At 39.2% G+C, this 12,631-nt stretch overlaps 1 protein-coding gene and 1 long non-coding RNA gene across 2 annotated transcripts in view; both read right to left on the bottom strand.

Moving 5' to 3' along the window:
- Positions 1 to 10,904, bottom strand: part of LOC124252848 (ankyrin repeat domain-containing protein 27-like) — a 45,621-nt gene extending 34,717 nt beyond the window's left edge. The window contains exons 1-6 of the mRNA XM_046686519.1: positions 10,777 to 10,904; positions 8,562 to 8,713; positions 5,888 to 6,025; positions 5,333 to 5,392; positions 4,559 to 4,649; positions 485 to 568 (exon numbers count right to left, since the gene is read on the bottom strand). Coding sequence (XP_046542475.1) covers positions 485 to 568; positions 4,559 to 4,649; positions 5,333 to 5,392; positions 5,888 to 6,025; positions 8,562 to 8,666 — 478 coding nt within the window. The 5' untranslated portion in view covers positions 8,667 to 8,713; positions 10,777 to 10,904. The remainder of the gene's footprint in view (positions 1 to 484; positions 569 to 4,558; positions 4,650 to 5,332; positions 5,393 to 5,887; positions 6,026 to 8,561; positions 8,714 to 10,776) is intronic.
- Positions 1,786 to 3,644, bottom strand: LOC124252847. Its single transcript, XR_006892050.1, has 3 exons — positions 3,616 to 3,644; positions 2,558 to 2,617; positions 1,786 to 1,832 (listed from the first exon to the last, which is right to left on the bottom strand). It is a non-coding gene; the product is annotated as an uncharacterized LOC124252847 (long non-coding RNA).
- Positions 10,905 to 12,631: the final 1,727 nt, after the last annotated feature.

Genomic DNA, 12,631 nt, shown 5'->3' with positions numbered 1-12,631 from the left:
GTGGCTCTTCTTCCAGCAAGTGGTCCCCCCTTGTAGGAAATAGCGAAAAGTGACAACATAATAATGATCGTTTGTTAAACAACTTTTTTATTCGGGCGTCCAAAAATTATGAGACAAATAATCAGAGTTGGTCTGTCAATTTCATGTGACTGTGCAAAGTTTCATTTTGTTGCAATTATTAGATTTTGTGTTAGTGAACAATTCATCGGTCTCAAATGAATTCAAACGGACTGTAGTATGTAGCCTAGGTTGTATTAGGGTATAGAAAATGTCTTCTATTTCAGATATTTAAGTGAGAGAAAAACAATGACTTCAACAAACTTGGTCATCCAGGCCGTAACTGTGATAAGTTACAGGATGTGCTAAGATCTGTAAGAGAACTCAGATCTGAATTCAGTGACAATGGTCTGGAGGAGGCAAGAACTTGAACCGAATGATCCTGAATAACTGTCAAACAATCTCATATTAATCTTCACTAACGTACCAGTATGGTTCCAGAGTAGGTCAATGCACTGCTCAAACGATGTAGGTCTCTTGATGGTGTTACCCTCTTCAGAAAGAGTTGCATCTACAAAATCAAGATATTTGTACAAGAATCTATATCAAAATCATACCACCGCTGGATTCTTTTAACTTGAAAATGGTTACAGCATCTTGAGTGAGTGAGTGAGTGAGTGAGTGAAAAAAAGTCGATAAGTGATATAGTGAGTGAGATAGAGTGTGACGAGACTGACAAAGAAAGACAATAAGACAAAGAGTGAAAGAGAGAGTGAGAAAGTGAATGAGAGTGAGAAAGAATGAGAAAGTGAGTGAGAATGAGAGTGAGTGAGAAAGAGAAAGAAAAATAAGTGACTGAGACAGTGAGTGAGTGAGAGAGAGTGAGTAAGTGAGACTGGCAGTGATAAAATGAATGAGAAAGAGTGTGAAAAAGTGAGTGATACATTGAATGATAAAGTGAGTGATAAGAGTGACAAAGAGAATGAGGCAATGAGTGATAAAGAGAATGAGACAGTGAGAAGAGGAGAGAGATAGTGAGTGAGAAAGAGAATGAGAGTGACAAAGAAAACGAGAAAGTGAATGAGACATTGAGTGATAAAGTGAGACACAAACTGATAAAGTGAGTGAGGCAGTGAGTGAAACAGTGAGTGAGTGAGTGAGTACAGTTTGATGCCGCACTCAGCAATAGTCCAGCGATATGGCGGCGGTCTGTAAATGATTGAGACTTGACCAGACAATCCAGTGATCAACAGCATGAGCATCGATCAGCGCAATTGGGAACCTATGACATGTTTCAACCAAGCCAGCAAGCCTGACCACCCGATCCCGTTAGTCGCCTCTTATGACAAGCATGGGTTACTGAGGATCAATTCTAACCCGGATCTTCACAGGTGAAACATTGAGAGATAAAGTGGGTGAGTGGTGGGTGAGAAAGTGAGTGAATATGGTTATAAGCCAGAAGTGGGTTCACACATGTGGAGAACGGAAGCAAGGACTTTGGTATAAAAGCTTTAACACTAAGGCTAGCCAACCACCCCAAATGATATCACAAACAAGGATCCACATTCTCAATGTGTGATAACATGTCATCATCACAGTCATCAAGATTGAATCCAGTCCATGGGGTCATCTAGTACCACAACCATAGCTGCATCAGCTGTGCTACAGCAGTTCTTGTTTTAAAAAAAAAAAAAGTATAAAAAAGCAATTTGACAAGACAAGATACATTATTGAGTTAGATACCTGTTTTGAGTTGAGATATCTGTCAACACACACCACCCTGTAGCTCTCTCGTCATTGTCCGTGTGGAAAGTCTCCTCAAACAGAATCATCACCTATAGATAAAAGCAACAGCCTTAACACATATGTAAACTGTTTTAATTTTAAGAAATCATAACTGCAAAAGCAATACTACTTTTAATGGTTAATTGTCCCAATATCTGGGTTGCCTTCAGTAACCCATGCTTGTCGTAAGAGGCAACTAATGGGACGAGGTGGTCAGGCTCTCTGACTTGGTTGATGCATGCCATTGCATCTCTGGTCTAAATTATATACACAGAGATGCCAACCCTGAATCTAAAGAAAACAAAGCCATGACTGGCTGAAAGCCATGACTGGCTGAAAGCCATGTCTGAGCACCAAAGGTCTACGCGAGTTGAGGGTGATGCGAGTAGATGGCTCTGCCATTTTGTTTCCCTTTCATATGGACTATGATGATATGCATTGAGAAAAACTTTTGTGAAACTTCATTGTCAATAACACACAATATACACAACAGACACCCAAAGGATCACACACTAAGCTTCAGAATGGTTTTAACAGTGTTCAATCAAATAAATCACTGGTGACTTATGAAATTGTATACCGTAAAAATAAATTCAGAATTTGTTCTAAGAAATCAGAGTTTTTTAAAGTGAAATCGGACAGCAGATTTTGTATTTGAAAATCGGAGTAACTCCGCCAAAATCGGAGTGGTTGGCATCTCTATATACAGACTGCTACAATGTATGTGAAACATTTCTAAGTGTGTCATCAAACACCAAACAAACATTTTCTTTACCTCCTGTGAAACTTCATATCCTTGCTTTGTGACAATCCTGCCTTTCACAATCTCACAGTCCTGGAATGAAAGAAGAAGATAATAGCAGGACATGCTTTTCACAGTCCTTTTATGAAATGTTAAACTAGCAGGACGTGGAGTGATCCCACAGATGACTTTCATACCTTGTCAGCTTGCTGACGTGGTTAACCTCTTTGGTCATGTGGATAATGCAATAAGGAGATATGCTCAGTATATACTCAGAACTCCTGGACAGTACTCAGAATATACTTAAATCCTAAAAACACACCATGAGTGTGTGAGTGAGTTTAGTTTTATATCACTTTCAGCAATATTCCAGCAATATCATGGTGGGGACACCAGAAATGGGCTTCACACATTGTACCCATATGGGGAATCAAACCCGAGTCTTCGGTGTGACGAGCGAACGCTTTAACCACTTGGCTACCCCACTGCCCCTCACACAATGAAGTTATTCAATAATGAACTGATTTCATGAAGAGATACTTTCAATTCACCAAACATACAAGTGGACTGTAACAGGGCTACAGAGCTCCAGATAAGATTTAGCTCATGTGGGTACTGTACCCAATGTATTTTTTTGGAGTGGGTATTATGAATGTTAAGTGGGTATTTCATTTTCCGTTACCCACTGCTTTCAAATATGTGCGTATTTCAGTCATTTTACTCACCTAAGTATTATGTCATTGAGTAAGTTAACTAAGCAGGTATATTCTGCCTTATGTCATACCGAATCAAAACCAACTTGATATAATGGAAATGATTTCATAAAAATCACTCATCCTGTACTGACAGTGCAACACTTGTCCTATACTAACAGTACATCTTGATAACATTAGATGTCTTTTTCATTACATGGCGATTTTTATAAATATATTCCTTGCAGCATTTGTTTTAAACTTTTGCGTATCTAACATTTTCAAATCGCATAATTGAGTGCCTTAACAATTATGTTTCAATGTGTGATGGAAATTTTCTATCGTGTTTTACCGGGATCGCGCCCAGCTTATCTGGGCCTCTGGGTTTAGATATATCACCTTTGAGGACAAGGACTGGTACAGCTGATCGCGCATCTTCAGCCTCCTCAGCCCCACCCGGAGGGACCAGGGCGTGATCCCTGGGCCTTCGGCGAGGGCTCGCAGCACTGCTTTGGCACACTCTTGAACTTTGGGAATGCACACCTGGAACACAATGTAAGTTGTTCACTGTGGTCACCGAGGGGACATGGGCTGATGCCCTCTCAATGTTTGTTTAGCATGTTCCCTGAGTGGCGGCCCGAGGGAGCAATAATAAGCTGTCAGGTACATCATATTCATGGGCCCTGGTCAATGAACTCTATTCTTACAGAACTACACACCTCAATGGTAATTTTTTAACTGTTTGGAAAACCGCGCAGGTGCTCGATCACAGACTCAGCAATATTCCAGCCGATATATGCGCGGGACTGTAAATAATTGAGACTTGACCAGACAATCCAGTGATCAACAGCATGAGCATCGATCAGCGCAATTGGGAACCTATGACATGTTTCAACCAAGCCAGCAAGCCTGACCACCCGATCCCGTTAGTCGCCTCTTACGACAAGCATGGGTTACTGAGGATCAATTCTAACCCGGATCTTCACTGGTGAAACATTGAGAGATAAAGTGGGTGAGTGGTGGGTGAGAAAGTGAGTGAATATGGTTATAAGCCAGAAGTGGGTTCACACATGTGGAGAACGGAAGCAAGGACTTTGGTATAAAAGCTTTAACATTAAGGCTAGCCAACCACCCCAAATGATATCACAAACAAGGATCCACATTCTCAATGTGTGATAACATGTCATCATCACAGTCATCAAGATTGAATCCAAGTCCATGGGGTCATCTAGTACCACAACCATAGCTGCATCAGCTGTGCTACAGCAGTTCTTGTTTTAAAAAAAAAAAAAGTATAAAGAAAGCAATTTGACAAGACAAGATACATTATTGAGTTAGATACCTGTTTTTGAGTTGAGATATCTGTCAACACACACCACCCTGTAGCTCTCGTCATTGTCCGTGTGGAAAGTCTCCTCAAACAGAATCATCACCTATAGATAAAAGCAACGCCTTAACACATATGTAAACTGTTTTAATTTTAAGAAATCATAACTGCAAAAAGCAATACTACTTTTTAATGGTTAATTGTCCCAATATCTGGGTTGCCTTCAGTAACCCATGCTTGTCGTAAGAGGCAACTAATGGGACGAGGTGGTCAGGCTCTCTGACTTGGTTGATGCATGCCATTGCATCTCTGGTCTAAATTATATACACAGAGATGCCAACCCTGAATCTAAAGAAAACAAAGCCATGTCTGAGCACCAAAGGTGCGAGTTGAGGGTGAGCGAGTAGATGGCTCTGCCATTTTGTTTCCCTTTCATATGGACTATGATATGCATTCGGAAAAACTTTGTGAAACTTCATTGTCAATAACACACAATATACACAACAGACACCCAAAGGATCACACACTAAGCTTCAGAATGGTTTTAACAGTGTTCAATCAAATAAATCACCGGTGACTTATGAAATTGTATACCGTAAAAATAAATTCAGAATTTGTTCTAAGAAATCAGAGTTTTTTAAAGTGAAATCGGACAGCAGATTTTGTATTTGAAAATCGGAGTAACTCCGCCAAAATCGGAGTGGTTGGCATCTCTATATACAGACTGCTACAATGTATGGGAAACATTTCTAAGTGTGTCATCAAACACCAAACAAACATTTTCTTTACCTCCTGTGAAACTTCATATCCTTGCTTTGTGACAATCCTGCCTTTCACAATCTCACAGTCCTGGAATGAAAGAAGAAGATAATAGCAGGACATGCTTTTCACAGTCCTTTTATGAAATGTTAAACTAGCAGGACGTGGAGTGATCCCACAGATGACTTTCATACCTTGTCAGCTTGCTGACGTGGTTAACCTCTTTGGTCATGTGGATAATGCAATACGGAGATATGCTCAGTATATACTCAGAACTCCTGACAGTACTCAGAATATACTTAAATCCTAAAAACACACCATGAGTGAGTGAGTGAGTTTAGTTTTATGTCACTTTCAGCAATATTCCAGCAATATCATGGTGGGGACACCAGAAATGGGCTTCACACATTGTACCCATATGGGGAATCAAACCCGAGTCTTCGGTGTGACGAGCGAACGCTTTAACCACTTGGCTACCCCACTGCCCCTCACACAATGAAGTTATTCAATAATGAACTGATTTCATGAAGAGATACTTTCAATTCACCAAACATACAAGTGGACTGTAACAGGGCTAGATATCACCTTTGAGGACAAGGACTGGTACAGCTGATGCGCATCTTCAGCCTCCTCCGCCCAACCCCGGGGGACCAGGACGTGATCCTCGACATCGGCGGGGCTCACTGGCTGCTTTGGCACACTCTTGAACTGGGGAATGCACACCTGGAACACAATATAAGTTGTTCACTGGTCTCGAGGGGGACATGGGCTGATGTACCCTCAATGTTTGTTTATGTTCCCTGAGCCCGAAGGCGAGGGGAACATGTAGAAACATCAAGGGTACATCAACCCATGGGCCCTGAGGGACCAGTGAACAACATATTTATCTTACCGAACACCTCAATGGTAATTTTTAACTGTTTGAAGCACGGGTATCGATCACAGTATGGAGTACCAGACGACAAGAAAAACAAATTTAGAGTTATCTCCCTTCCCTCGATTTGCATTCGCAAAACATCGGTAATTTCCGTACATCATGCGTGATTCAATGTTATTTGAGATAAAGAATCACTACTACAAAGTACCAAATGAGTTCGGCATTCCCAGAGGGGTACATAGAAAATGTTACTCGCTTGTAAGCGGGGTACATTGAAAATAATAGAAGAGTGCTCAGCCAATCAGAAAACGACATTTATGTGTGAGGCAAGATAAATGGACATATAGGGATTCTGATCAAATAGGTTGGTTGGTTTGTTGGTTGTTTAACTCAGCAATATTACAGCTATATGGTGGCGGTCTGTAAATAATCAAGTCTGAACTAGACAATTCAGTGATCAACATCATGAGCATTGATCTATGCATTTGAGATACAATGACATGTGTCAACCAAGTCGGCGAGACTGACCACCCGATCCAGTTAGCTGCCTCTTACAACAAGCATGGGTTGACCAATTCTAACCCGGATCTTCAAGGGTATGATCAAATAGGACTTCTTAGACAGGGTACTGTAAATATAACACAGATAATGAGAATGTCCTACTCTCCAAAGAAAGTGAGATTGTGAAACTGAATACACTTTTCAGTTTGGTAAACCCATGGCCTAAATGCATCCTTGTGCATTGCCCCACGTTTAAAAGCTTTCAAAAATAGGATTATTTATCACGTGTTGCTGATGAAACTTGTGTCATATCTGTGATTTTTAAGGTATTTTTTGCTTCTTCATTATTCTCCAAGACTGTTCTAAAAGAAACCATGCCTTGGACATGTGTCAACCATTTTTAAAAATCTATCCTGACTATTTAACACAAGGACCCAAATGTCCCCAATCATTCAATTCCTGGATTCAACACTGATATACAATCCTCAGACTTTCAAGCACTAAGTGGTTTCAAAAGAAATGGCAACATGGTTATTTCATCCCAAAATTTATATCATTCAGGATTACAAGCAGATGAGGCTGTTTAATTACTATTTTCTCGAAAACATCAATTTTCAAAGATCAAAGTTGTAGCGTAACTTAATGTCGTGTAAAGGTAAACAGAGTGCATCTTGACAGGAACCATATCTTCTAAAACCTTAGATGGATGTAGTTTAGAAGCTTTTTAGATCTGAGTGAGCAAGTATGGCTTTACGCCACTTTTTGCAACATTCCAGAAATATCACAGCGAAGGACACCAGGGCCCCATTCCTCCAAGTGATTGTAACACTACAATAGATGTAAATCACTACAATCCAATTGTAACTTTAACTTACAATCACTCCACCGTTCCTCAAAGCAATTGTAAGTTACAATAGTTGTAAGTTACAATTACTTCCGTGAGTTGCTTATGTCCGTCTGTAACTTACTTACGGCCGTTTGTTGTGTATGGAGAACATGGCGGTATTTGTTGTAATTCATAAACAAAGGAGACAGAAATTTGGCCCTGAGAAGACATTTCGAGGCCGTTGTTCGTGTTCTTGATGTTTACAATGACGCTGAAATATTTTCAAGGTACAGAATGACAAGGGTTTCCATTCTGAAGCTGGTAAACATGCTAGAACCTGGGTTATCCTCGGACACCCAGCGTTTACATTTACTATCCGTAGAAAGCAAGGTTTTAATTACTTTGCGATTTCTTGCTAAGGGTGGATTTTTTTTCGTCTGCTTGAAAGGGGAAGCAACTCTCACCAACCAGAAGTAATGTAAACGCATTATTTCTAACTTTCACGCAGAAGATCACGATTGTAATTTATGATCGAAAGAATTACAATCGCGATACTTACAATTCCCTTACAATAGCTTTGAGGAACGACAATAAATTGTTATTTACGATAATTGTAAAGTTGATCGTAACTGATTGTAGCTACGATCGCTTTGAGGAATGGAGCCCTGAAATTGGCTTCACACAATGTATCCAGGGCGGAAATCAAACACGAGTTGAACCAATGATGAATGAACACTCTAACCACTAGGCTATTCCACCGCGAGTTGTTTACTCTCTTGAAATCATTTTACTGAAGTGCGTTGGTTACATAACCAGCGAGTCATCTGATACTGCCCTGTTAAAGAACGAGTGAGTGCTTAGCAATATTCCCTGACTCAGACCTGACCCACTATGAAGCACATGTGGTTTCACTTCATGGACTTTCTTCAAAATATGTATTTGTTCACCCAGCAGTAAATGGGTACCTGGTAGTATGATAGGATAATGTGACTATGACATGGGTTGTATACTCCCTAGGGAGCTGATATTTTACTGAAGTGCCTTGGTTACATTACCAGCCAGTCATCTGCTGCTGCCTTGTTAAGGATGTCTGGAAACTGGCGCTGGAGGGCGTTGAAGAAGGGATTGTCGTACAGATCTTCATCATACTTATCACTCATACTGGTAGGTCTTAGCTATCCTGGTGTTCATGTTGAATAACTGGAATCTGTAAAAATATCAACACATTTGTCACATTCCAATCTTCCAGTGCAATGCTGAAGAATCAAACTACTAATTAATAAGGTTACACATGTAATATTTGGCATTACACTTTCTCAGTGAAGTACCGACACTCTCGCCAAGCACCTAATCGCCAGCACACAAATTCAGCCATCTAACCCACTCAGCCGGCAATGTACTAGAATCTACTTTTCTGAGAAAGTGTTATCTCAAATATAAAATGTGTAACAATTGACCGCTTTCTAAATGGCATTACTTAGGTTGCCAGTATTTTTTGTGTTTCCCATTTCTCACTAGCCCAAAATTTTCATTCCCACATGAGATGATAAAAGTAATAATGTCACATCACCCTTTAGCAAAAACAGATCATCTTGATCTTTCTTTACCTACATCTATTAAACAATTGTTTCCAAAGCAAAGCCCTGAATGTTAATCACAAATCAACATTTTCAAATTTTATTACAAATGTTCAACATTTAGTTGAAGATAAGGGTTTTGTTTTTTTATTTGCTTGCCTGCTCTCCTGCTTGTTTAAGCTGGAGACGAGAAACACATGAAAAAGATATGGAAAGCCTATTAAAATCAGGGTCCTGTTTCAGAAAGCTATCGTAGTGCTACAACTGTTGTAAGTCTATGTTACAGTCGAACCTAGGTCTTTGGCATGACGAGCAAACGTTTTAACCACAAGGCTACCCCACCGCCCCCTGAACATCTTAAACATGTTAAACTGACTTATATATATTTATGTACCTCACACTATCAGATACCTGATTTTCTCATTTACAAAGTTCTCAGAACATTTTGTCATACAACAACTGTGTTTTATTAGAGACTGGGTTTGAGGAAAATCAAATTTTAAAATTAGCATGTTTAGTTTATGTTTTACTCTAAAAATGATTCGTTCAAGGGAAAAGGTGAAAATTGTATTTTGCAACAAAGCTTATGTCAAATCAATGCCTACTTACATATTTTAATACTGCTATTTAAAACTTGTGTCAGGGTTATCAGCTATACCTGTGAATAACATGGTCTGCATCAGACAAACTAAAAATCCAACTAGATGTATATCAAGAGCATGCATGTGCTTATGAATCACTATCAAATAGTGATGATAAAATGTGTTTGAGAAATATTGAGCCAGTGTATGAAATAAGCCAAAAACCCAGCCAGACATCAGGGCTGGTAACTTCAAAATGTTACCAGCCCAAAATGGCTTTAATCAGACCAACAATCCAAAGAAAATAACTCAATTTTTAGTTATTGTTTAGTCGCTGTTCTAGTGATAATATATGCCAATGCAGTGATCTGAGCATGCGATACGATAGTTCAACGCTCAAGCAGGAATTGTCAAGTCTAAATGTAACGCTCAATTTGAAAGTCTGTGTAAGTTGTCTGGACCAGACAATCCAGTGATCAACATCATGAGCTTCATTCTGCAAATTTGGGATACGATGACATGTGTCAACCAGCGAGCCTGATCACCCAACAAGCATGGATTGCTGAAAACAATTCTAACCCCCGAAGCTTCACACATCTGAATAGAATAACAAATCACCAGTTGATGTATTACATTCAATAAGTTCAGTGAATGTTCAAGAATAGATATCTCAAGAAATGTTCTTAAGTGCCACTTCATCGATCTCTCTTGAGCTCACTGGCTCCTAACCTGAATAAACACACTTGGAGTATGGATCCGATGTCCTAGAAAATGAACCCATCTGAATGTTGAAAAACGGAAGTGAAACAACTGCTCGTCTAGCTAAAACTCGGATGTGTTTCATAACTGAAATATCATAACTTGGTACATACAACGGACGTGTTAGACAAAAACAGACTGTAACAACATTATACACCGAATTTTAAATTTATGGTCATCTACGAGCTGATAACCAGATGAAATTTTAAGTAACGAAGGGATGTTGACAGTGACTAATGTTTATATCTTATTGAACTACGCAGTAAACGGCAACGTTCCCCATAACTATACACTCTTGTTTGTGTATGTCTGTCACTGTGGTGCTTGCTGACGCGATGTCTTGTTACGCCTACCCGAAAAGAGCTAACGGAAAGCATTGCCACCCTCTTCCATGTTTACATCGTCAGTTGTTTGACTCGTGCAACTCAGGTCCTACTCGCTTGAATGACATCTTTCTGTTATTAACGAAGGGAGGTTACTGCAAAGAATATTGTATCTGAACTTTGTCCGACTAGCCAGCTCCCCACAGCGAAAGCTAGTACGCCGAGCTTAGGCTAGCAAGGTGTCACGCGCTGGGAAGGAGCGCTTCCAAAATGTTCAAAGGGAAGCTATTCAAATGATTGCTAAACACGTGTACCACCATAAAGATACGGGGGCATAACTCCCCTATGCTTAACACTTGGTCATTAATTGTAACTCAGATCATATGGATATCTCTTCAGCGTGACGAGCGAACGCTTTAACCATTAGGCTACCCCACCGCCCCTTTGTCCAACTTAAGACATGACATGGTTTATATTGTTTTAAACAATTTTCGTAGAAACATAGTTACAGTTTGATATCCTGTCATCTCAATATTTTCTAATCGAATATGAATTGATCACATTATCGAAAACAGTGATACTGGCCAATCAATTTACACCACTGTTTGTCTATAAAACGACACAAACATATTCAATGAACAGAACAATTCCTTTAAAAATATGTGCATATATATTTCATAGAAATATATAAATTAGTCTCATTGTCAGTTTTACTTATCGCCTTTCATTAACCTGTTCATATGAAACTGTCATACATGGTATTGGTCCCAATATTGAATATTGCACACTATAGGAGCTAAAATACATGTTGTACAAGTACACGATGGCTACATTTGTTTTGTGTTTATATCATTCACAATTACAATAGTTATGTAAACAATATATAAAAAGTCCTCCCTTGGATGTTGATGCTATTGATAGCTAAGTTGCTTTTAGGGGCACAGAATATGAAAAACGGTATGTTTCAATTATTTCTTTTCTATCTGAAAATAAGTTCAGAAAATGGTAAAAAATCTTGCAACACATACAACTGAAGTGTACAAAATAGTACATAATGAAAAGTAAACTTGAACAAAAAAATCACATCATGAGGTTTGAACTTGGATTTTGGACACTCCAGCGCATTGGAAGCGAGTATATGAGAGTTGTCTCCCCTTTGTTTACAGTAGATTGAAGTAGAAGAATCTTTCACAAAACTCTTAACTAAACGAGGCTATAGTTAGCCTAATTGATAAAGGATTATAATGACAGCTAAAAGCTACAATTGAAAGCGATGATGATGAGGACTGCGGTGATTCAGTTCCCATAATTATGCACTGCGGTCGTTGTAAGAATACGCACCTTGGTGATAAATGGGATATATTGTATCAAGATTTAACAGGACTTGAAGAAACATATGCAAAATGCATCATTGATGTGATCTACATATGGTTTGTAACTTTTTTCATCAGCCATCTCATAACGGATTAAAGTTGTTGCGAGGTCTGGATAAGCCCGTTCTCTTTAAACTTTAACTTTATCTGGCAACTGGATCCAGAGGGAGTGGTGGGGTGGTGTGTGTGTGTGTGTTGGGGGGTGGGGCAGTGCAGGGGTCATAGGCGGATCCATTTGGTCTCAGGTGTGAGCAGAATTGAGTGAACCCTATCAATTATTTGTAAAGTAACTGGTATTTATTTTATCTGATTTGAAATCCCAACAACATTTAAAAACAGACTGAAATCTACATGAAAAAAACTTATGTTTCACATAAACTGGATACATAACACTTGTTTTTAATGAAAAACATACCAATCTTTTTCTTAAAATTGGAAAAATCAAAATCATTAGCTTAGTCTAATTGTAGTGAGTGTGTTTAGTTTTACGCCGCACTCAGCAATATTCCAGC

Source organism: Haliotis rubra, unplaced genomic scaffold, assembly GCF_003918875.1.
Source record: "Haliotis rubra isolate DU_JTF1 unplaced genomic scaffold, ASM391887v1 Scf527, whole genome shotgun sequence".
In the NCBI taxonomy this organism is placed as follows: Eukaryota; Metazoa; Mollusca; class Gastropoda; order Lepetellida; family Haliotidae; genus Haliotis; species Haliotis rubra.
This window is presented reverse-complemented; position numbering and strand designations above follow the sequence as displayed.